This window comes from Galeopterus variegatus, unplaced genomic scaffold, assembly GCF_000696425.1.
Source record: "Galeopterus variegatus unplaced genomic scaffold, G_variegatus-3.0.2 Scaffold2342, whole genome shotgun sequence".
Taxonomy (NCBI): Eukaryota; Metazoa; Chordata; class Mammalia; order Dermoptera; family Cynocephalidae; genus Galeopterus; species Galeopterus variegatus.
This window is the reverse complement of record NW_007728453.1, coordinates 121,357-146,981: the sequence shown is the minus strand read 5'-3', so window position 1 is coordinate 146,981 and position 25,625 is coordinate 121,357. Positions and strand designations below refer to the sequence as shown.

Below are 25,625 nucleotides of genomic sequence, written 5' to 3'. Positions count from 1 at the left end.
TGCGCCGCTTGGGAAGCGCGGTGGTGCTTCCGCCGAGGGTTCGGATCCCACATACAGACTGGCCGCTCACTGGCTGAGCGAGGGGCGGGCGCAGCACCGAGGGTTGCGATCCCGTTGCCGGTCTCCGGTCCGGTACGGGCGCGACACTGAGGGTTGTGGTCCGTTGCCGGACACGACAAAAAGAAAAAAAAAAAAAAAAGTACATGGAAAGAGTCGTATAATCTTTTAATTCTATTTTTCCACGAACTTTTTGAAGTACTCTCATACTGTGATTTATATTCTAGAAAAAGATTCATTACTACCAGTTCCCTTTTAAATGGCCATCTTTCTAGCTGCATTTTTTTTTCTTTTTGGTGGCTGGCTGGTATGGGGATCTGCAGCCTTGACCTTGGTGTTATCAGCACTGTGCTCTATCAGCTGAGCAACTGGCCAGTCCCCCCAGCTGCATGTTAAGTGTGCTGGCGTTCCCCAGGGATCTGTGCTTTGGTGTTCCCTCCTAGAACCAGTTTTATGTGATGATTGTGGAATGTGAGGAGATTCCAGTCTCTTGGCTCGCTGCCCCTTGGATGTCTCTGCCTGTACGCACTGTAGCCTTGTGATATGTCTCAAACTGAGCATGTCGTCTTCCTCCCCCTCCAACCTGTGTTTTCTACTTTATCCCTATATCAGTTACTTTAAAAGCTAGCCCTTCTCTCCAGGTAGAAACCTCCACATCATTCTCAACTGTTTCTTGTTCCTCACACACACCACATTGAGCAGGGATTAAAACCGTCAGGTCTGAATGAAGCAGGACACAGGTATGAACCTGAAGTTAGTTGCTTGTTTTATGACTGTGGGAAAAGTGACTTAACTTCTCTTAGCTCTCAGTCCTTTCCGTAATTCAGACTTATGATTTTCCACAGCGTAGTTATTACAGTATCTCCCAAACTGGTTTTCCTATGTCCAGTTTTTCTTACCCTAGCCCATTTGCCAAATCTTCCTTAGAATTATTTCCTGCAAGGTCTTGGTTGATCTTGTTATTCCTTTACTGAAGAAATGGTTCAGGAAGATATTGCAAAATGCAGAAAAAGCTTTCAGTGCAAAGTTTGTCCGTGTAACGATGCACTGAGCTTCAATCTGACCCCAGGTTTCTCTCCCTTGATTTGCTGTCACTTCCTGTGCAGTGTAGTTTTATTGGTTTTCTTTACATTTTCCTAAACATACCATAGGCCTTAGCACTTTTGGGATCTTGCTAATTTTATTCCCATTCCCTGATGTGGGTTTTGTCTTTTTATTTTACCTGAAAAATGCTCTTTTCAAGCCCAACTCCATTTTTATTTCTAATGTTGATCAGATTATAATTCTTTGCTTTATTGTTACTTTTTAAAGTATCTTTCTTTCCCAGTTCTTGGAAGACTCAGGTCATCACTTATTCATCATTGGGCCTCAAATCAAAAGTTGTTACTGGTCCAAAATTGAAGTAATTTTTAGGTTTTTAGTAAATAACTACATTTAGTTTTGATAAGTATGAATACATCTTATTACAGGCTCATTTCATCTTGGTTTTACCAGCATTAGTTATTATAATTAAAATGTTTTTGTCCTATTTCATTAGGCAAAATATGATATGTACTTTTTAGAATCTATAGTTTTCAAAAACTGTTAACTTTAGAATCACTTGAGAGCTTTTAAAAAAATAACAATGCCCCAATCTATCCCCCAAATCAATTAAATCAGAATCTCTCACGTTAGACCTAGGTGTGGGCATTTTAAAAAAACAAACAAAAGTTTTTGGATGATTCTAATGTGCAATGAGGATTGAGTCATTTTCTTATTTGGAATATGTGTTAAGTGACCTTTTCCCATTTGTTTACTAAGGTGTTACTGTTTTAAAATGTGTATGAGCTGTTTATAAAATAACGATATTAACCCCTTGTCATATTTACTATAAAATATTATCTTATTGATTTTTATCTTCTAATTATTTTTCCTTTAACATTCAACCCTTTAAAAATTTTTTCCTTTTGCTATTCCTTTTTAAAAAGCATTTAAAAAATTATTTTTATCTATTTGTATTTGTGGGGTACAGAGTTGACTATCAGTATTTGTATATAGTATGTGATGATCAAATCAATATTGTTAGCAAGTTCATCATTAGAAATCATAATTACTTTTTGTGTCCCTTACCCAATTCCTCCCTCTGTCCTCTCTCTCTCCCTCTTTCCTGCCTCTAGTAAGTACAGGTCTGTTCTCGCCTTCTGAAAGTTCAACATTTTATTATCCTTTCTTTCCTTTCTTTCCTTTCTTTCCTTTCTTTCCTTTCTTTCCTTTCTTTCCTTTCTTTCCTTTCTTTCCTTTCTTTCCTTTCTTTCCTTTCTTTCCTTTCTTTCCTTTCTTTCCTTTCTTTCCTTTCTTTCCTTTCTTTCCTTTCTTTCCTTTCTTTCCTTTCTTTCCTTTCTTTCCTTTCTTTCCTTTCTTTCCTTTCTTTCCTTTCTTTCCTTTCTTTCCTTTCTTTCCTTTCTTTCCTTTCTTTCCTTTCTTTCCTTTCTTTCCTTTCTTTCCTTTCTTTCCTTTCTTTCCTTTCTTTCCTTTCTTTCCTTTCTTTCCTTTCTTTCCTTTCTTTCCTTTCTTTCCTTTCTTTCCTTTCTTTCCTTTCTTTCCTTTCTTTCCTTTCTTTCCTTTCTTTCCTTTCTTTCCTTTCTTTCCTTTCTTTCCTTTCTTTCCTTTCTTTCCTTTCTTTCCTTTCTTTCCTTTCTTTCTTTCCTTTCTTTCTTTCTATCTCCCACTTAAGAGTGAGAACATGCCCTTAAAATTTTTGTTTAGCCACACAGGACTATGTGTTTCCTTTGTGATTTTTTTGGCTTGTTTTGGAATCTAAAAAGTCCTCCTCCAGAGAGCTGATGAATATTCAAATATATTTAGTTCTTATTTTTTCCTTTGGTTTGATAAAAACAAAACTAAGAAAATTTTATAAAATACTCATTTAAAGTCAAATTTTTAATCCACCTAGTACTTTAGTTTGCTGTATGACATGAGCAACATGATGTAATACTGTCTCATTTCAGTACTAACCTGTAGTGTATGTGTATTTCTGTGTCCTAGCAGAGTCCTTTAAAAATAACCTTATCCAGAAGTCTGAATCAGACCTTGAGGACATTTTTTTCTCATAGGGCATTTTGATTGATCACTCTCTTAGAGGAAAAAAAATCTATTTTGGGAATATAGAAAGCACATGTTTAATCTTTAACTGCCTTGCTGCTTCTGCCAGGGTATAAAGACTCAGAAAAAAGCTGGATTTCCTTTATAGTCTGAATAGAAAAAAAAGGCAGTCTTAATGAATGTGATTTTTTTTCAAACTTGGAACTTTGTATTTATAATACCTACTGAACTCCCCTGTTCAACCTTAAGCCTCAGGTACATGTGGCCTTGGAGAATGACAATTTATGTGTAACGGAAGAAGCGGTACAGGAATGCTGCCTTGTAGTAGTTGCTAAAGTATAAAAGTGGCTCTCACCAATTATCCAATACAGTAGATTAAAAAAAAAAATCTGGCCATAGTATCTAGTGATGGAAAATTAGGAAAGTATTACAAAGTTAAATGTCCTATAAGCACGATCAAGTAATTGGATATCTGGAGCCCTTTTTGGTCATGGAAAACAGATGACCTCTCAGCAAGATCCTGATTAATAGATAGGAAGCCAAGCAATAGAAAGGGTCCCAGTTTCTTATTTTACTCCTTCGACGTGATTACTCAACCTATGAACACTTTCATTGCGTTATTCTTTTTTCCTTAAACTTAAGAGGAAAAACGATTGAGCCTACTTTTGTGATCTTCCAAAAAAAATTGGCCTATTTGCAATGAAAATCAGAAAAGATTTATTTTTAACTTTTTCTTTTCTTAAAAAATATTTAGCCTTGTTTAAATTCAAAACTGGTTCCTGGGTGGACACATTATTTCAGCATTCTTTATATTTGCTTAAAAAGTAGAATTTGCTTTCTTAGACATAAGGGTGAGCATCTAGAAATGCTTTCTGTCTAAAATTTGAATGTGTGGTATTAGGATAATAAAATTAACATTAGAGACAAGTATAACTAATCCTGTTGATAAAGTCACGAAATCTGTAGGCTTGCTTCTAACCTGGCTGTCCAGGACTGCCCATCAATTGGCGAAAACAGTAGTTTATTGAATTCTGGTAGGCAGTAAGTGCAGACCTCTAGGTTCAACACTGTGTTATTATTGACTCAGTGGTGTTAAGCTTGAGTCTTGGTTTTATTTAAGAATTGTAATCATTTTCAAGATCCCTAACTGAATGAACATGTATTTGTGATCATTTTCACTATCATCTTTGAATTTACAGCTGAATATCATTTTTACAATTTCAATATAGGAGAAGTAGAAGTGTCAAGGATGCTTTGTGATTAGCTGCACTTTGGCCCTTTGCAAGGGATACACAGCATTTATTAAATAGTAGTTATCTAGGAGTAAAGAACTTGAACTCCTGAAGGACTAGTGCTCCATCCCGGAGAGCACTTTGATTAGAAAGCTTTGAGTAGAAAATCCAGAAAATCCATATTAGGGTAAATGAGTAGCCCATAGAGTCTTGAATCTGTTTGAATTTAGCACTTTAGGACCTATTGGATTAAGTAGGACATTGATGCTCTGTAATAATGTTCTTTTTTTTTTGTCCTTTTTTGAGACCAGCCGCACCGCGCTCAGCTAGTGAGCGCACTGGCGACCATCCCTATATAGGATCCGAACCCACGGCGGGAGCGCCACTGCGCTCCCAGCGCCGCACTCTCCCGAGTGTGCCATGGGCTCGGCCCTGTAATATTGTTCTCAAAGATTGAGATGATATACTGAATTACCTAGATATCATTGTAATCAAAACTCCTGTTGCATTTCTTATGTTATGTTATGAAAACATGTTTAACTAACTTATGTTTTCAGCAGTTAGGTCTAGAAGTTTTTAATCTAATTGTGATATTTTAAAATGGGTGAAATAATAATGGTATTAAAACGTTTTATTTCATACAGAACTTTATGATTGGCAGCACATCCTCATTTCCTCAACAACTTAGGGAAGTAGTTGTTATGTATCTATTTGCTAAATGAGTTGAGATGACATGTCTTAAACAAAAGCCTTTCAAATATTAATTTGTTTATACCATTTAACATCAGGCTGCAGAAGAAAATTAGAATAGCGGTTGTTAAGGGTTTCTGTAGGAATGCAGGCTTACAGTATAAAAACATTAAGTTTTTAAATTTTGGTTCATAGTATTGAATTCCTCTACAAAATAGGCTTGTTTTTTTTTTTTTTTATCAACTTGGTGGTACACACTGTGGGGGTATTTTAAAATATGTACATTATTATTTTTTAAATGTTTTTATAGGCAATCCCTATTCAACAGAGGAAAACAGGTCAACTCGCTTCTGGAATTAGATCATCACCTCTCCCCACAGATTATCTGGTTGAAATTAACAAAATTTTACATTCCATGGATGATGTTGAATTATCACTTAATATTCCAGAGCTAAACACCACTGTCTATGAAGACTTCTCTTTTCAGGAAGACTCTTTGAAGGTAAATTTCCAGGCACCACATTTGAATAGCTGCAGTTAATGTAGAAATAAAGAATTTGTTACTGTGCCTGCTTATACGGTCTGTATTTTGTAAAATTTGTGCCAAGGAATTAATAACGTGTGTAAACAATAAACATTTCCTATATTCACCATTTCCTATATTCACCATTCCTATATTCACCTATTTAAATGTGCACAGTTATTATTTGCAACTTCAGATACTTTTTTTTTATTAAAAACACAAACACAGACCATATTCTTGTCTCATGAACTTGATTGATGTAAAATGTCAGCATTTATCAGGCCATCTATAATTATTTAAGATTGGCCTGTTATTGAGGTATGGAATGGCATCTCGATTATAAGTTAATTAAACTATTAAATACTTTTTCATATAATTTGATTGCATCTATATATAAAGTCACAATAAATTCACTGCTATTTTTGATAGGTTTGGTAGGTTTGATAGCTCATTTCTGTCATTTAAACTAACATTATTAGGTATATGAAAATATAAATAATTCCAGCTTCAAACACTTCATTACCTTTAGAGAAAGTTATTGACGATTGTCATATGTCCTGTACAGGTGCCACTTTAAACATCTGTGAGGATTTTTTCCCACTGCCATTAGTATATTATGTAGCATTCCTCACACTTTGGCCAATACAGGGTATTATTTAAAAAAAATAAGTTTCCAGTTTTCATGAGCAACAAATAGTATGGCTAATTATTATTTTAAATGTCTGTGATTTCATTCTTTTAGTTACTTTGCTGGATTTTGTTAATGTATGGCAATATATTTTTAGAATATCAAAGACCAACTGGACAAACTTGGAGAGCAGATTGCAGTCATTCATGAAAAGCAACCAGATGTTATCCTTGAAGCCTCTGGACCCGAAGCCATTCAGATCAGGGATACACTTACTCAGTTGAATGCAGAATGGGACAGAGTTAATAGAATGTACAATGATCGTAAAGGGTATGTGTAAATAAAATTAATATTTAATTAAAAAAATACCTATACATCCATGGACCATGAAATAGGTCGTGTGCACATTATAATTGATGAGAATATGTTTCACATCCTTGTAATATGTCCTGTTTAATAAATTGTGATGAGTATATTTCCTTAGAGAAAGAGGAATCTAAGCACATATAGATGACCATTTACAGCATCTTAATAATATATTAATTTTTAGTATCTAAATAGGGTCCATTTTCTCTAGAAAAATTGAAAAGGATTCTCATTAATGTTCATTTTCTCCATACTCTTGATGATTAATGGGAGTCAAGAACAGGGACAGCTACCTATAATTGGAATCCGTATATAACTCTAAACCCTCTTTTATAATGGAATGTTTTGAAGCCTTCTTCTTACTACATTTTGACCAGGACTATTAATAGGTAGAAATAAAAACTGACAGCTGTGAACGTAATGAAAAGGCAAATAAGATACAAAATAGTTCAATATAAAGTACTATATAGGAGGAAAGTTAACACACACTAATACACTGGAAAACTTTAGAGACACACACACACAAACTAGGCATCATGTTCTTCGTGGTTTTTTTTTTTTTCTTTCTAATTTTTATCCTGCATGTTTTATGAGATAAACCAGTCCTTGAAAGATAGCTTCTAATGGCTTTTGGTATATCGCTTTGTATGGATTTTAAAAATCATCTCTTTGTACATTTAGAGAATATCCTTTCACATATGTTTTTATTCATACTTATATTTCATTAGACTTCATTATTAGATTAAGATGGGTTTTTGAAAAAATAATATTTTAAGGCCCTGGATTACATCATGAAATTGGGTACTATACTCCTGCCAACAGTATTTATAAAAGTTGTAAAAGTGTCCTCCTTTTTGAATCCTTGCTAACATTGACATGTTTTTTTTGTTTTTTGCTTTAGATCTTTGCTAATTTTATAGTGATAAATTGCATCTCAATCTTATTTTTATTTCTTTGATTATCAGTGAGATTTGAATATTCTTACATATTCAAATGGCCCAGTATTGCCTGTTTTCCTATCTTGGTATTACTACATATTTATTAACTTACAAAACCTTTTTTCTACATTAAGAATATTAACCATTTATATTTCTTTTTTATTTGCTTAATTATTCTCAGCTTTTCATGTGCCTTTAATTTTGTTAATGTATTTTTTTGTTATATAGAAAATTCAATTTTATCTAATTATCTCTTATAGTCTAATCCTTTGTGATTTTATTCACTGTTTATATGTATATGTTACCTTTGCACTGTGAGATTAGTTATTTATGCATAATTGGTTTTATTTATTTATTTATTTATTTATTACTTAAAATATTTTAACATTTATGTGTACATATTTGTGGGTACAGGGTGTTGTTTCACTACATGCCTATACTGCACAATAGTTCACTTAGTGTAGATAGCATAGTTTTGGAACCATTAGTCCACCACTTCTTTTCTTCCCCTCAACCCTTTGCTAACCGTTATTCTACTATCTACTTCTATGAGAACCACTTTCTTTTTTAAGATTCCATATATGATACCATGCAGTATTTGTCCTTCTGAGCCTAACTTCACTAATGTTTGTGTATATTTTAAAAACAATTTTTAGTTGTTTGATTTATACTTTACCTTTAAGAACCTAATCTATCTGAATTTTATTTTGATATGTATTAAATGTTAAGGCTTCAGCTTACTGGTTCTATTTACCAAGTTCAGTAGCAAGAGTAGAGCTTATGCATCTCTGCTTTTCAAACACACCTCAGTTAATTTTTTTGTGCAGCCTGAGTTGAGAAACATGGATCAGCTCTATTGAACCTCATTTTTCTTAAATGAGCAACCAATTTTTTTGGTTCATTTTATTGAATATATTTATCCCTTACTTATTGTTGGTGATACTTCATCATAATTTTAAATCTGTTTCTATTTCATATTTATTTAATTTTGCTAATGCTGCCTTATTGCACCATTAGTTTTAATCTAATACCATAATTGCATATTTAAAGCATTATACATTTTTTTATCCAATACAGTATATTTTCTGCAATTATTCTAACTTTAAAATTTAGATTCTTTTCCTGTATTTGTTCTTCAAGTAAAATTTTATAATCATTTCAATCAATTTGTGGAACAATGGTCAATTTGAAATGTAGTCTTTCTTTCATTATGTGGGTCCTTTTCTGTGTCCTCAGTAAAGTTTTGGAGGTTTGACTAAACATTTCTCACCAGGACTATTACCAGAGCCATGTGCTTTTCTCATTAGTTGGTATTGTATGGTTGGTGTGTGGTAATTTTCTTCTGCTCCCTCTGTGTATGTGTGCATGTGTGTGTGTAGGTATAAAATTGACTTTCTTGGCATGTTTCATTATATCGACCTATTTATATATAATAATGATTTTTCTTTTTTTTTTTCAATTATCATGTTTACATGTATGCATCTGGTTAATGTGGTAGAACTTTATGTTGCTTAGTAATGTTGATTGCAGACATCCACACCATTTTCTTGATTATAAAAATGTTACATTTAGAAAATAGTTTATTCCGTGGCAGTTTTCAAACTTTTAAGCACAGAACTGTCTTCTCTTATGTTAGAATATGCTCTTCTATCATATCTTTTATTTTATTATTTTGTTTTCTTTGTTTACTGGGTTACATTAGCTAGAGGGTTGTCTGTCTTATTTGTCCAGCTCTTGGATGCATTAGTTGATTGTGTTCTTATTCTTATTAATTTTGCTTTGTTTTTCTCTACTTTGGTTAGCTGTCCTAGAATATTTATTATTCTCCGTTCCTATTTATTCACCTTTCACAAGTAGTGAATAAGAACTCCTTTCTCTTCTTCTGTTTTTCTAATTAAATACCAAGGCAATGGCACATGCCCTTTGCTGGGTTCTAGTTCTCAGTCATAACCGCACCAGGGTGACCACCAGGGCCATTTGTCTGTTCCAGATCTCTGAGATGTTTTGTCTGTAATGCTTTTCAAGCTTGTTGTTGCTCTATAGTAAAAGTAAGATAAATACTATGAAAATAAAACAGATCCTCTTTTTTTGATAACTCCCGTATGCCTACTCTGCAGTGGTTGGTGGCATTAGTGTTTATATTTTTCCAAATAAGTAACTTTAGAACCATCTGAGGGGAAAAATGGAGCTCTCTTTTATCTGATGTATTTCATCCCTTTCATTAGGCCGGGTATTTCTTCCTTATTATCCTGGATCCTTGGATCCTCGTGTATCTATTCTCTTAAGAATATTTTCTCAGATATTTATTCTGTTTATGTTCCTTGGTGGCTTTTACTGCTGGGTGGACAAAGTCCAGACTTATCTTGCATTTAGAAGCTTTTTAATGTTCTCCAATTGGTCTAATTTCTAATACTTTGTACATATTGTTCAAAAAAGGTTTTCTTGATTCACTTCACACAACTTGATTTAAATTTTCTTTGCTTTCTTTACCTTAACTGTGTCTGTTTTTTGCTCAGCATTCCATCTTCTACCAGGAATAGTTTTTCTTCTTAAATCCATTGGTCATTCTTTCTGCATCATTTCCGAAGTTTTTGGAGTTCCATTTCATCGTAGAAAGACTTTGCCCACTTACTCACCAGTCCATCCATTTATTCATGCACCATGTGTTTGATGAATATTTGTTAAGTACAAATTCGGGACACAAAGCCACATGTAAGTGGGTATAAAGGATTCTGAGACAGATAATACTTCATAGATACAGGCTCTTTCTCAGGGTCCAAAGATATATAGTAGAAAAAACTAGACAGACAATTATTAGTGCATAGTGCTATGATGGGGACAATACAGGAGCCACGTTGGGGACCCCAAGGGATCTGAGAAAGCTTCTTGGAGATTGTGAAGTTAGCAAGGGCAAAGAATAGAGAAAACATAACATTGCTTAAGGTTGTAGATAAGAGAGGGTGTGATGCTTTTGAGGAGCAAGAACTCGTAGCAGTAAGATGAAACCAGAAAGGTCTAAAGGGCCATATCAGAAGGACCTTGTGTGTCATGTTAAGCCACTTGTATTTTACTTTGAGAACAATAGGGAATCATTGCAGTATCTTAGCAAGGGAATGGCAGTTTACTGACTGTAGAATGGATTGGTGGAGGATGAGACTGAAGTCGAGGAGACTAGTTTGTGGCTGTCACATGATGATAGCTTGACTAGGGGTGCAGCTGTGGAAGTGGAGACTAAGGGGAAACTTTGAGAATTAAGTTGTTGAATTAATAGAAGGTGGTGACTGATGGGATGCCGGGGAAAGGAAGGGGGAGGACTATAAACTGACCTCTGAGTCTTTGGCTTGAGGACCTAGGTGGGTGGTGGTACTATTTTCAGCCACAGGGAGCATAGGTAGTGAGGTGAGTTTGTGGGGAAGATAGCACGGCCAGTTGGAATATTAGAAATAGCAAACATTTTTTCTAGTTTTAATCCAAACAAAGCATGGGAAAGATGAACAGACTTCTCTACAAGATTAGCCAGGCTTGGACGTTGAGTTACTTGACTCTCTGGAAGTCTATTGAACATTGTTGCAAATGATTATGAAGACCATATTAATATCTTTTCATAATGTTTTGTTTTACAGGCTTGTCTTTTGTCATGCCCAATAGGATGTTGCTTCCCTGTGGGTAGTCAACAAATATTAACTGATTTTAAAAATAATTTTCGAGGAGGAAGACAATATAAACATTATTTATGGCTTAGTGATGTTAGGACTATTTATTATTATAAAATAATAGTATTATATTTTTATTATATGAAATAAAAATTTAATTAACATTATTAAAATCTAGAGATCTCTTCTAAACCTCTCCCAGCTCCACTACTCTAAACAAAAAGAAGAAAAAATTTTTTAGGATCCTAATCCAACAAAGCTTTTCCTTTTTATACTTATTTTGTGTATTCCAACTATGACATGCACTGGAGTTTTAATTTATTTCATCTCTAGAAGAGTTTGGTTTAAAGAAATCTCAATAGCCCTTTGCCTCATTGCCTCACCTGGACATTGCATTCACTTGCATACTGTGCTGTGTTCAGGTAAATGAGACATTCAGGATTATTCACTACCCAGAGTATGTTATCCTGCTCAGGCTGACATAACAAGGTAACTCAGACTGGGTGGCTTAAACAACAGACATTTATTTTCTCACAGTTCTGGAAGCTGGAAGTCCAAGATCAAGGTGCCAGCAGGGTTAGTTTCTGGTGAGGCCTCTCTTGCTGACTTGCAGAAGGCCATCTTCTTGCTGTGTCTTGCCATGAGAGAGCCCACTGGTGTCATTTTCTCTTCTTATAAATTCTTTCAGATTAGGGTTCTACTGTTATGACTTCATTCAACCTTAATTACCACCTTAAAAGACCTATCTCCAAATACAGTCACATTTGGGGTTAGAGCTTCAACACAGGAATTTTGGTAGGACACAATTCATTCATAACATAGAGATAATGGAGTGCAGGGAAACTCTGAAGGGTTTTGGCCTTTTGGGCTTTGTTCTAGCCACGAACTAAGTGACTGGCAGTAAAACAACATATATTTTTCCCCCAAGAGAATAAAGTCATTAATTTTATTTTATGTTTCATGGTATTTAAGTGTAAGTGTATGAAGTTGGGTGGGTCAATATATCTATAGCTAAACAATCTAGACTTTGCAAGCCAGAGAAGGCTAAATATTTTCAGTTAAAAAGCTGCTTTAGTGTGTGCGTGAGAGTGTGCATGTATATGTGTGTGGGGGTGGGGTGGGGTGGGTGGTAGTGTGTGCAGATTGCTTTGCTCTTGGTATGATGTCTGTTTCTCTAAGAGGAATTATTAATTGTCACCCACTATGAAAATTGGTCTTGTAGAGCAATGGGCTGTGCATTCATTCATTTGGGGGCTTTCAGTTTAAATGAAATTTGAATTTCTTTTTCAGAAAGATTGCTTCTAGGCAGTCATGGAAAGTTTGGATGCCAATTTTATTTTATTTGTTTTCCTCTAGTTACTTTGATAGGGCTGTGGACGAATGGAGACAGTTTCATTGTGACCTTAATGACCTCACACAGTGGATCACAGAAGCGGAAGAGTTACTGGTTGATACCTGTGCTCCAGATGGCAGCCTGAACTTAGAGAGAGCCAGGATCCATCAGCAGGTGAATGCTTTCTGTTACAGGAGGGGGAGCTGTGAAAAAGGTTGCTTATATATTTAGCATGTGGCTGTTAACACAGATTTCAGAAGTAAGGACCAAATATGTTAATTTCTCAACAGTATATAAAAATCATAATTTTGTTCCAGTTCTAATTTCCATTTTCAAAAGTTTTAAAAAAAGTGGTCATGTACAATTTTCAATAAAGATTTTTAAGAGATTAAAATAAAAATACTTGTTAATGGATAACATTAAAAACAATTTTATTTTAAAAATTTCGTACTCAGAATAACATTTGTAAAATTTTGTACCCAAGACTATATCAAGGACAGAAAGATATATGCATAATTCACCTCTCTTTTCTATACTTAAACACTCAGACGTCTTGTTTTTCTTTGTATCACTGGTAATTATCATAAAGGTAAATTATTCTTCAACTATAGTAGGGCAGCTGCTCATGTAAGTCTAATTCAGCCTTGAGAAAATATAAAATAATAGCTAAGTCAATTCTGCTGATAACAATAGGTCTTTAAAAATAATCGTAGAAAGCAGACACAATTTCAATAATTTCAGTTTTACCATTGTTAAAAATATTTTCTCTTTTATTAAATATTAAAAATATATTTTATGTAGGAGATTCATGAGGAGTTAAAGAGAGTGTTTTATTTTTATCACAAGTATGGTAATGCATTTTCCTTCTTTTTGGAGTTACAGAATAAGTGTTTAAATTTGACTTTAAAATATCTCTTTAATTTGTTACCTAAAAATTTGCAGACCAATGAAGCAATGTCTAAGTAAAAGGCACATCGAGGTTTACTTATATGTGGTAGGATATATGGGTATACATGTGTGTGTGTGTGTGTGTGTGTTTTAAGAAATGCTTTCAAGCATTTGTTTGTAAGGAGATGAGCAATTTACTTCAATCAAACATGATTGATACTTATGCTTCAAAGTAAACATCTGTTATTTATTTTATGTTATTAGGCTGTCCAATTTCACTGTATTTTTCCTGATGACATTCATGAGGGTGGGTTAGATTTTAAAGTAGATTTAATTTAGTGTGTTCATTGAAATTTAATCAAATTGTTTTAAAATGCCTTTTCATGAACATAACATATCCTATCAGGAACTTGTTTCTCTAACCCTTAAATTAATGCCACAATACTTGGGTGGATTTATTGCATCAGAACAGTTTAATTTAGTAGTGGAATTAATCTTGGGCTGTGCTTGGTTTCAGGAACTTGAAGAGGGCATCAGGAGCCACCAACCCAATTTTGCAGCACTAAACCAAATTGGGGAGGGGATTGTACAGAAACTCTCCCCCGCAGATGGAGGCTTCTTGAAAGACAAGCTGGCAGATTTAAACCAACGCTGGAGTGCGATCGTTGCAGAAGTGAAGGACAGGCAGCCAAGGTGATTTAGCTGTGATCATTTTCAGGCACAGGAGTAAACCCCTTTCGGGTAAAATCTTTGAAGATGCGATCTGATGAGTTCAAAGTTCTTTTATCATCTGATATCACAATAGGAATTTCACTGATATTTAAGACCTTCTCTGTTCATGTTCCCCCTTACTGTATTTTTAGGCTTGTCCATGAAGTCTCACTTTTCTACCTAGATATCATAAATATAAAAAACATCTTTATTTCTTTTATTTCTGACTATTCAGATGTGGGGATTATGGTGGGAACTTGAAATAGTTGAAAGAGCACACTGGGCTTCTAGTCTCAAGGTCTGGGTTCAGGGTGAGATCTCCCCTCGCTCATTTCCTGAGTCTACATGAGTCATCCCTATCACTAGGATGTTCTTAGTGTCAAACGGTGTGCTGTATCTGTACGTGTCAGTGCTCTGTAAGTAATGAAATCCCTCATCTATGTAATAGAATGAGCAGAATCTTATTGTTTATTTTTGTCAGTTTATTATTATTGTTATTTTTATTTATTATGTCAGTTTATTTTATTTTAGTTTGTTCTATTTTATTTTTATTTTACAGTGCCCCAGATTTTATTAGGGTGTCTTCTGGTTGCAAACATGTTCGATTAATACTCAGTATTATACATAATTATATATTTAAAATCGTTTGTATTTTCTGAGACAATCAAGGTTTAATGAACGATTTCTACTTTGCTTAATATATTCCATCTCATTAATTATATATATATGTTATTGATAGTTTTGGGTTAAAAGTCCAAGATATTTTATTCTGCTAATTTTAACTCTATAGTTGATGTGTTATTTCAGTGATAAGCTATACTTTTGTTAAAGAGCAGTTTAATATTTTATCAAGTTTGGTGTTATAACACGACATAAAATATTTAAGTATAACGTGGCCTGTGTTGGATTTTTAGTAAAAAAACTATTACTGTGTGTTTTGGTAAGAAACAAATAATAATTTGAGTGTTTTGGTTGAGATATTGCCATGTGGGAGAGAGAGTGTTTGGCGCCTTGTACACATTGCCTGATTTAATCCTCACAATTGTCCTCTGAGGGGACTGGTAGGCCCTTTGTACAGCTTTGGAAACTGAGGAGCAGAGAGGAGACATTAAGTAACTTGTCCAAGGGCCAAGGTCTTATAGAAAGTAAGTGATGGTGCTATCTTACATTCTTGAATATTGTGCTGTAATGACTTGGGAACACTGCAGAACTGTCTGGCCAAAGATTCCCCCTGTGTAAATGATATCCCTTCAGAAGACTGTCATGGTCATTAAATAAGATAGTGTTAGTAAAATATATAAGCCCTGGTTATTCATAGTAAACACTTAAGATATCTATTTTTTATAAAGATAAGGTAAACTAGAACTTAGTCTCCAAGCATGTTATTGCTGAATTTTGTCAATGATTGATTAATTGACATGAACAATATTATCGAGTCCTGTGTTTATTAGCACTGGGGATATAAATACGAGTATGGCTAAGGAACTCAGAGACTAAGAAGTAGAAAACGTTTAAAGGAAAAAAATGATATTAGTGTGATTAAAGGAAACATTATAAAGAAGACACAGTGTTGTCACAGAGTCAGGTATGATGGGCTGTGGAATTTAGGGGTTGCAGAGGAGGGATACCGAAGCTGAGTTTTGAAGCATTTATAGCAATTTTTCATAAATTCCTTATAGGGAGGGCCTTCTAGAGAAAAGAAGTAGAGCAAACAAAGGTGGAGGCAGGAATAGTATAGCCATCTGAGGGATCTGCAGGGATTAGATGGAGAGAAGGTCTCAGGGGGCCAGGGTCAGGACTGGAAGCTGAGGTCCCACAGGATCACATATGCTGTGCTAGTGAGTTTGCATGGAGAGTCTCACTAGCTTGAAATGATCTTTCTCCTAGGTCTTCTTAGGGAGTAACATGTACCTGATGGCAGGTATTAACAGTAAATGCAGAGTTCCCCGACAGATTTTTAAATATCCACCCTGGGGAGTGTGGTAGTTAGTGTTCCTGAAACTAACAAGGTGACCCTATTATATATTTTATTCATTTTTTGGAAGTGAAAAAAAAAATAATGAATCTCTTCTCCAACATCTTGTATTTTGACTAAAGCAATATTTGTTTTCATAAATTCATGTTAAACTTCACTGAAGTTTGTAATCTATCTTCAGCTGGGGCCACCTTGGAACTTTAAGAGCTTATATGTGTACTGTTGTCAAAGTCATTGAGAAATACTGCACCTTCAATTTGTTTTTGTATTGCGTGGCTGTAGTTCAATATTTGCATAGTGCAGTAATATACGGTGTTATTCCTTAAGAGCAGTTGTTATCTTCTGTTTGAACATGAGTTTGTAAATTGTTTTTACTCTTAAGGATAACATTTAGAATGTAGATTATATTTAGCTAGTTTGCAGATGAAAATTTTGGGTGACTCAAATGTGTCTTGTTGAAATCACTTGATAATGTTAGTTTCCTTCATAGCTCTATTTTCAAAGTACTAAATTAGTCATGATTATGAATCATTGGAAATTTAAATTCCAACCTTGTTTTGGGAACAAAGGGCCTATAATAGTATTTTGGATGTTTTCAAAGTTATTTAAGTTAAATACAGTACTTTTCAATGCAGAGGATAGATTACCTGTTTTAGTATTGATAGTCTTAATAACTACTACAATTGCTTTATTTTATTTTTTAATTTTGAAGCAGTGTTCTCTCCTGAAGGATACTTAAACATGGTTATTTTGTAGTGATTTTCATTTATTTTATTTATTTTTTTCTGGTGGCTGGCTGGTAGGGGGATCCAAACCAACTGAGCTAACCAGCCAGCTCCTTATTTTTTAAATATTATAATACTCTCCTTCAAATTATTGACTCTATTAAATATATAAGTATTGTTTAATATTTTATTATATACTTTTATTTTATTACATATACCACACCACTATGTTAGGCCTTCTGTGATTAAAAATAAAAAGTTATAGCCATAAGAAACATAAATTCTTATTAGGGATGACACAATGTAATTCTTTAAAAAATTGCATTCATCTTTTAAACCAGCAACTAATTACAGCACCTATAAAAACAGTGATGCCACCAAGTTTTAAAAATACATAATTATATATGTCGTATAAGTTCTAATCATATTCTCATCTGACAGATGGTTTATATTCTTATAAATGTTATTGTTATAACATTTAAAAGATCTAATTACAGCAGTTCCTTTTTTTATATTCATCTGACTGTTTTCCTTGCATCCTTTAAAACTTTGTTTTTTTTAGATTTTTTTTATAACTTGGTGCCATATTCAAATATAATACTTTTTTTAGTGAACTAACCAAATTTACATTTTTTCTTGTCTTTAATACTTGTACGATTTTTCAGGTCTCAGTACCTTTCCTTGTTCTTGTTTGTTCTTTCCTATGAATAATGTAGAGTAATAGCTGCCATCTAATGTGAATAATAAATATGTCACGTAATGATGCCTTTTTATCTCTGTGGAGTACTCAGAGAGAATTATGTGTTTTTTCTTACTGTTTTTAGATACAGACATTTTTCATGTTTTTAAAAAAATTTCCATTATAATGCTCAATGGTGTCTAACTTTAAAAAAGTCTTTTGTATTCAATTTCTATATAATTTTTTATGATGAGAGAATGGAGTATTCTTTAGTTTCAATGTTTTTGAATTTGATTTAGGAAAAAATTCTTATTATTGCATAATCTCTAGTATTGCAGAATGTATAAATTACTATTAACATTCATGTAAAAATACATATTAAAATAATTATTAGGAATTATTTCTTTTGGGTGTTTAGTCAGGATATCCAAAGCAACTATATAATGTTCAGCTTAATTAGATGTTTTTTTCTCAATGTTTTTCAATATGTTCTTTTAGGCTAAAAGGAGAAAGTAAGCAGGTGATGGAATATAGAAAAAGGCTAGGTGAGATTATCTGTTGGTTGACAAAGGCTGAGAATGCTGTGCAGAAGAGATCAAGCACTGAGCCAGAAGAAAACTTGCAAGAATTAACAGTAAGTGGTGTGTTTGTCTCTGTGTTTGCCAATTCCTTTTGATACAGGACACTTAAGAATGCGATATTGCATGACTGAAGAAGAAAAGGGAAAGAAACTGTACTTTGTGGTAAATGTGGTGAACTTGAAAGAAAAAAATATTTATATATTTTAAAGAGCAGCTATAATTTTGGTCTTGCAGAGGTAAAGCTTCTCTCATGTAAAAAATGAAAGAAACAAAAACAAAAACATTGTGGTCTCAAGAATGAGACTGACGGTTTACAGGATATTTTAAGCCAACTTTATGATTTTAGAATACAATAGGGCTATGAAGTACAGTTTTTTGCTTTTAGATTTGGAAGATAATTACTGATCATTATCTATAAAAGTGAGTTTCACAAGAAAACTGAGTGACTTGCAGAGTGACACACTGCAGCTTACTGTAGGCTTAGTGTCATGATTGTATTAATCAAATTTTCCTTGTTGATTTGCAGCAAACAAGAATTTTTTATAGGTATATATGTATACAGTATATAAAATTACATAGTTATAGATATGTAAATATAGCTAAATATCCACAAATTTTTATAAACAAATTTATATTTTTGTGCTAAGAATTGAAATACTTGTTGCAGAACAATAAGCATAATGTATGCTCATTATTTATTTTAAAAAAAGAAATAGTGCATGAATGTGTGTGCATAGCCGTCCATGCATAAAAGTACACATGAAAGTGTACTAATTCAGTATGAGATTTTGTCTGTCAAAGAGTATGATTGAGGCATTTCGGGAAAGAAACTTTTAATAATGATGAAAAAGATTATGTGGCAAACATTTATTATGTTTTCGTTCCAAAGTGTGACAATATATAACAAGCTTGTTCCTGTTTTATCTAAGAATTCCAATAGTTTTCTTGGAATGTCCCTTTTCAGACAATTTGGGGAGAGTTACAAAGAGTTGGATAGTATATCAGGGTGGAGTTGCAATGTGGAGAGAAGAATAGAATGATAAATTAACACTGTAAATGTAATGTAATATGGCCCTGTTAAGAAAGTGCGCGTGCAAGCTTGCGTTTGTGCGCCTGCGCACACAAATGCTCACTGGTGTCTGTTCATTACCTTTCTATCAGTTATAACTTGTTAACGTGAGTTCTGGCTTCTTATAATTTAATTTTCCATTTAAGAAATTAAAAATCCACATTCATGAGATTAATTTCCCAAGAGAATTTTTTTTTTGCCGTTTTCGTGACCGGTAAGGGGATCGCAACCCTTGGTGTAGTGTCGCCCGCACCGCGCTCAGCCAGTGAGCGCACCAGCCATTCCTATACAGGATCTGAACCCGTGGCGGGAGCGTCACTGCGCTCCCAGCGCCGCACTCTCCCGAGTGTGCCATGGGGCCAGCCCCCAAGAGATTTCTAATGCAGCTCTTGAACTTTTCCCTGTATGGACAAACTTCTAACTACACCTGTCTTCTGACCTCTTTAGGACTTAACCCAGGAGATGGAAGGACAAGCTGAAAAACTCAAATGGCTGAATAGAGCTGAATTGGAAATGCTTTCAGATAAAAGTCTGAGTTTACAGGAAAGAGATAAAATTTCAGAAAGTTTAAGAACTGTAAATATGACATGGAATAAGGTGTGCATACAGAATTATTGTAACACATTTCTCGTTTTTACTGATTTTGTTGTTAAAGACATGGGATCATGTAATTGTTTTACTTTTAAGTATATCCAACTATGGCCATCTTTTACTCATGCTTACTAATGTTTATAATTATTTTTTTCATCTGTCATAGACATAAGCATATATTCTCAAAAAATACTTTTTATTTTACATGGAATTCTTTGGCTTAGAGGATTTATGCATTATGTACTACATTAAATAATAAATACATCTTGGAATGAGGGAATAAAATGCCTGTAATTATATTCTGAAAATGAAGACCTTAAAATAGCTTCCTGATGTTGCACATGACTTTTCACACATGTATGTTTATTTTTATCGACTTTTTCATGCAATGTATATTTATTACATTTTAGTGGAATGTAATGGCATGTGACTGCAATTATGACTAAGGTGGGGTCTTTTCCCAAATATTATTACTTTTTTTCAGTTGAAAGACTTAAAGGTAGATGAAGTCATAGATTTCTTTTTATTTTGGCCTGATACATACCTTGTTAGAGTGTGAGATCTTTGTGGGAGGCTGAATGGATATGTCTCTGCCTTTGGTTTGGATGGATCCCATATCAGTCATTTCCTCTCCTCTTGATCCTCTTAAAATGGCAGCCATTGTCCTGTATCTGATGATGCAGGTGCTTCGTTGATCTAGCCTCTGATGGAGAATTACTGCTTTGATGAGTCACTGTCACTCACACATCTACATCTCTGGCCTGGGCCTCTCACCATACTCTAGACTTGCCTAAACAACTACTTTCTCAACATCTCTGCTAGGATGTCTAATAGGCATCTCGAACTAACATACCAAATTGAACTTATGATACCCACCTGAGCCTTCATGTACATCTCTCACCTCAGTTAATGGCAATTAACTCAGTTAATAATCCTTACTATTGCTTAGGTCAGAAACCTTGCAAAATTTACCACTGTGACAGTAGTGGGCAGCTATTGGTGGATTTTAAGCAGGGGAAAATTTTTTTTGTTTTTTTGTTTTGAAAGATCATTGTAGCTGCTCTAAAGAGTTGGATGGAGTGATCCTAAGAATTGATCCTAAGAAACGAAAGATTAGTTAGAATCTTTAGAAAAGTTTACGAAGGGGTGCAGGGAAGACACAGATGATGAATTCAGATTTGGACATGGCTAAATATCCAGGTGACAGAGAGAGCTGGACAGAAGATATGTTTTTGGGAGTCCTCAGTCTCTCAAAACTTTATATGGTAAATGAAACCATTGGAAACCAAGACTCAGGGAGAGAGTCCAGGATGAAGGTTAGGAAGACCAAAAATCCTGCCCTGCAGAATTGTTGGTGTTGATGGATGAGCAGAGGAAAATGAGCTGGCTGGCGAAGGAAATGCCAAAGAGCCAGTCGGAGAGGCAGGAGGAAGCCAGCACTGGAGTGTGTTAAGAGAATTCCAGGGAGGAGGGCCGAGCCCGTGGCGTACTGGGGAGGTGCGGTGCTGGGGGCGCAGCAGCGCTCCCGCCGCGGGTTCGGATCCTATATAGAGATGACCGGTGCGCTCACAGCGCTCACTGGCTGAGCGCGGTGCGGCCGGTCTCAAAAAGGACAAAAAAAAGAGAATTCCAGGGAGGGGGCGTGGGCAGCATTATGAAATTGGACAAAGCTTTCATTCTACTTCACAAGACATCTATGTGTGATTTAATATGAATCTTTAAAAATTAGTCAAATTTGGGCCGAGCCCGTGGGGCACTAGGGAGAGTGCGGCGCTGGGAACGCAGCAGCACTCCTGCCGTGGGTTCGGATCCTATATAGGGATGACCGGTGCGCTCACAGCGCTCACTGGCTGAGCGCGGTGCGGCCGGTCTCAAAAAGGACAAAAAAAAGAGAATTCCAGGGAGGGGGCGTGGGCAGCATTACATGGCGCAAAGGGGTCAGGGCAGCTACGGACTGGTTGGTTCTTCATAGGAATGTCAGGGGGAGGGGGCTGAAGCAAGATTGCAGCGGATCGTGATGAAGGTGGAGACAGAGGCTTCGGTGTTAAAGGGAAGAAAAGCGGCAGAGCTGTCATTTAGAATAACATCTCTTTTTTGAAAATATAATCTTTAAATTTATATCTTTCTGTGTGACCTGATGCTATAGATATGCAGAGAAGTGCCAAGCACACTGAAGGAGCGCATCCAGGAGCCCCGTTCCGTCTCACAGACAAGGATTGCTGGTAAGATACACTTTATTCCTTAACAAATTTTTTTATCTATATAAAATTTTACAATATGAGCATCATATATGAATTAGAAAGACTTATTTAAAAACATCATACAATTGTGATTTATGATTTCACTTTCAATTATTTGAAATGGAATCTTTAAACCCAAGACGTATTTGGCTGCTCAGTGTGGTCAGGGCATTAGCTCTCGTGGTAGCTGGGACTTCCTTTCCCTGGAGTGGCACCTGGACAGCCACAGGTCCTGCTGAAGGGGAGGGGAAGCCTAGGTGGGAGAACAGGGGCTAGTTTTCTGGGTACGCGTAGCTTTGCAGGAAGCCAGCTGTAACCTGCTGCGTTCACATGTGCTTGGCACGCGTCATTAGACTTTCACCGTGGCTGAAAGCAAAGCATTTAGATATCCTTGGAAGCAGCTGGGAGGTGAGGATTTAGAAGAGTTCTCCGTCCCGGGGAAGCTGTGTCCTGACAAAGAGTGCTCACTAGAAGTGGAGAAAAGAGTGTTTTCTCACTGTTTCTCATATTTATTTCCTTCCCTCTGTCCAGATTAGATCACAGGCCACTGCACCGTAGCCACTGTCACCACTGCCTTGCGAGTCCTCTGCACTACCTTGCCCTGCTCTCCTTCTGTTGAGTGACCCGGACAAACCCCAAAAGTGGTCACTTCTTAACTGTCCACTTGCTGTGTGCCAGCTGCCACTGCTGATTGCTCCTCCTCCTCCATCTTCCTCCTCTTCCTCCTCCCCCTCCTCCTCTTCCTCCTCCTCCCCTTCCTCCTCCTCCTCCTCCCCTTCCTCTTCCTCCTCCTCCTCAACGTGTCCCTCTCTTCCTACACCATGCTTTAATTTCGTTTTTTCTTCTTTTTAAATTATACTGAGAAAACAGAACGAACCGTTTTGAAGTGAACAGTTCAGTGGCCTGTGGCACATTCACAGTGTTGTCCAACCACCAGCTCCATCTAGTTCCAAAATATTTCCATCACTCCAAAGTAAAACCTCTTCCTCCTTAAGCAATTTCTAAACATTTCCTTCTACTCCTAGGCCCTGGCAGCCGCCAATCTGCATTCTGTCTCCAGGGTTTATGTATCCTAGATAATTTCATATAAACGGATCCCACAGTGCTTCCTTCCCTCAGCACGTGTTTTGCGGTTTACCCGCGCCGGCTCGTGCTGACTATATTCATTTCAAAGCTGTGACTCAGATGGGGGTTCCTCAGTAGCTGACAATCCTACAGTCCTTGCTTTTGGGTACTCCTTGCTACACATTTCACAACTAGTGACCTCATCTCATTTTTAAAAGAAAAAATACCCTTTTTCAGACAAGATATTTTTTTTTTTTTTTTTTTTTGTCTTTTTTCCGTGTCCGGCAACGGATTGCAACCCTCAGTGTTGCCCCCGTACCGGCCCGGGGACCGGCAACGGGACCGCAACCCTTGGTGTTGCTCCTGCGCCTCGCTCAGCCAGTGAGCGGGAGCCGGTCTGTACGTGGGATCCGAACCCTCGGACGGGAGCGCTGCCCCGCTTCCCAAGCGGCGCACTATCCAGTGCGCCACCGGGCCGGCCCTGGACAAGATATTCTTTATTCCCACCTCTCCACAGAATCCACCCACCCGCCTGCCTCTATAGCCACATGCTCTATGTACTTCTTTGTGTTCAGAGGAAGAGTTCTCTCTGCCTTTCTAAGACCGACTCCTCCACTTGTGCTTTAGATCACATCTTCTCTGAGCTTTTTACTTAGCCCCTTTGCCCCTTCTCTGCTGGATCATTGTCATTGCCATGCATTTTGATGCATATAGCTCTAGTGTACTCATTTAAACTAATGTATAGTCTTCCATTGCGTGGATGTACTGCAGCCCTCAGCACTCTTCTCCAGTTATGCTCAGTGCTGTAACTTCAGACACTTCAGATGATGCAGCCTGTTTTTAGGCTGATAAACTTGGGGTCATCCCAGCTCTTCTCAGGATTTCATATCCAATCCATCAGTCAGATGTGTCAGTTCCGTTCACTGTCCCAACCACTGCTCTGGTCTTGTACATCCTCGTCTTTCATCTGATTATTGGAATATTCTCCTAACTCACACCATCCTGATTCTGTTCTTGCCTTACCCCCCTCCATAATCGATTCTTCTGATAGCAGCAAGAGTGATGCTTTATAAACATAAGTTCGACTCTGTCCCTCTTTTGCTCACAATTTTCTAATCACTTACATCCACGTAAGTGAGTCCGAAGTCTTCCATGGCCCGAGACCATGTACAAGCTGCAGGCTGCTCCTCTCTCTAACTGTGTGTGTTACCCGCCACTTTGTTCATTCTGCTTCACACATACTGGTCTTGCATTTCCAAACATGCCAAGAACATTTTCGTTTCTGCCCTTTGTGCCTGCTGTTCCTTCTCTTCTTTCCCACTTGTCCTCCCCTTGGACAGCTGTGTGTTTCACACACTCACCTCACTCAGTTATCTCTGCACATGTCCCCTTCTCGGATTGGCCTTTCCTGCCCGCCGTATCTCAGGTGCATCCTGTCTCTTCTGTCTCCTTGCAATGGTTTTATTCTGCAGCACACATCCATCTCCCCTGCTGCAGGGCAGCTCCATGAGGGCAGGTGCTTGGTCTTGCACACTCCCAAACACACAGCATCTAGAACTGTGCCTTGCACGTAGTAGGTTATTAATAGGTACTTGATGAATTGAAGCAATGATTTTTTTAAACTACAGAGAGAGCTGCAGTGAAGATTGGGCAGAATGATGCATGAAGTATTCTGTAGGTCTATACCTGGTAGTGGGACGCTGAGTTGGAGGACATGGGTGTTTTCTGCTTCACTAGCTGTTGCTCGAGCATCATCTAGACCACTTGTTCTGGTTCACACTCCCACCAGCTGGGTGTGAGGGTTCTCGTTTACCAGCACCCCAACATTTTGTTCTTAAGACCCATTATCCTTTAAAAGATTTTGGGGGAGCCCCAAATAGCCTTTGGTTATGTGAGTTATTGCCGGAGACCAGCTCCAGTCGAGTTGTGGGTACCCGAAAAGGGAGAGGGAGGGTCGGCGAAAATAACAAACATAGACAGAGACCTCAATGCATCAATATGCACGTTCTCTCTCTGCCAGCTGTCAGCATGTTGCAGCTGGAGCACAGTAGAGCATGAGACAATGCCTTTTATTTAGATTTTTCTCTGCAGGAAGTTTTTGGGTATTATTTTTATTGTATCAGCAAGCTTAAATCAATAGTCCAAAAAGCAGGGAGGAAACTTTTTTAGAGGTCAGCTCGTCTCAGGTGATCAACTCGTGCTTTTTCCTGGAATCAGGTTTATCAGATTCAAACCATCCCTTCATTGTCTTCAAGTTATCTTGTGACCTTTCTCTGTTAGCAAACTGTGGTTAAGATCCACCCTGTTAACAGGGTGGGAGCCAAATGTAAAAAGAACAGCGGATATTTGAGCAGCATTATCATACACATTTTAAGGTTATGCATTTGCTGTGGCCCTGTAATCTTGATCTAAATGTTATAAGTGTCCTTGTGCAGAACACCATCCCTCACAAAACCAGTTATACTCTCTTATTTTTCTAAGATCTAATTTTGCAGGTTTAATAATTTTACAGCATATATTTTTATCCCAACACCTGATTCTTAATGATTTATTTAAAACTGGACACTACCAAGTAAAGGGAGTTTTACAGTTTCGTTCCC

General features: G+C 36.5%; 1 protein-coding gene across 1 annotated transcript in view; it reads left to right on the top strand.

Moving 5' to 3' along the window:
• UTRN (utrophin) overlaps positions 1–25,625 on the top strand; it is a 288,470-nt gene that overhangs the window by 148,721 nt on the left and 114,124 nt on the right. Inside the window, exons 39-45 of the mRNA XM_008581386.1 lie at positions 5,371–5,562; positions 6,369–6,541; positions 12,525–12,675; positions 13,907–14,082; positions 17,978–18,113; positions 19,577–19,726; positions 21,867–21,942. Coding sequence (XP_008579608.1) covers positions 5,371–5,562; positions 6,369–6,541; positions 12,525–12,675; positions 13,907–14,082; positions 17,978–18,113; positions 19,577–19,726; positions 21,867–21,942 — 1,054 coding nt within the window. The remainder of the gene's footprint in view (positions 1–5,370; positions 5,563–6,368; positions 6,542–12,524; positions 12,676–13,906; positions 14,083–17,977; positions 18,114–19,576; positions 19,727–21,866; positions 21,943–25,625) is intronic.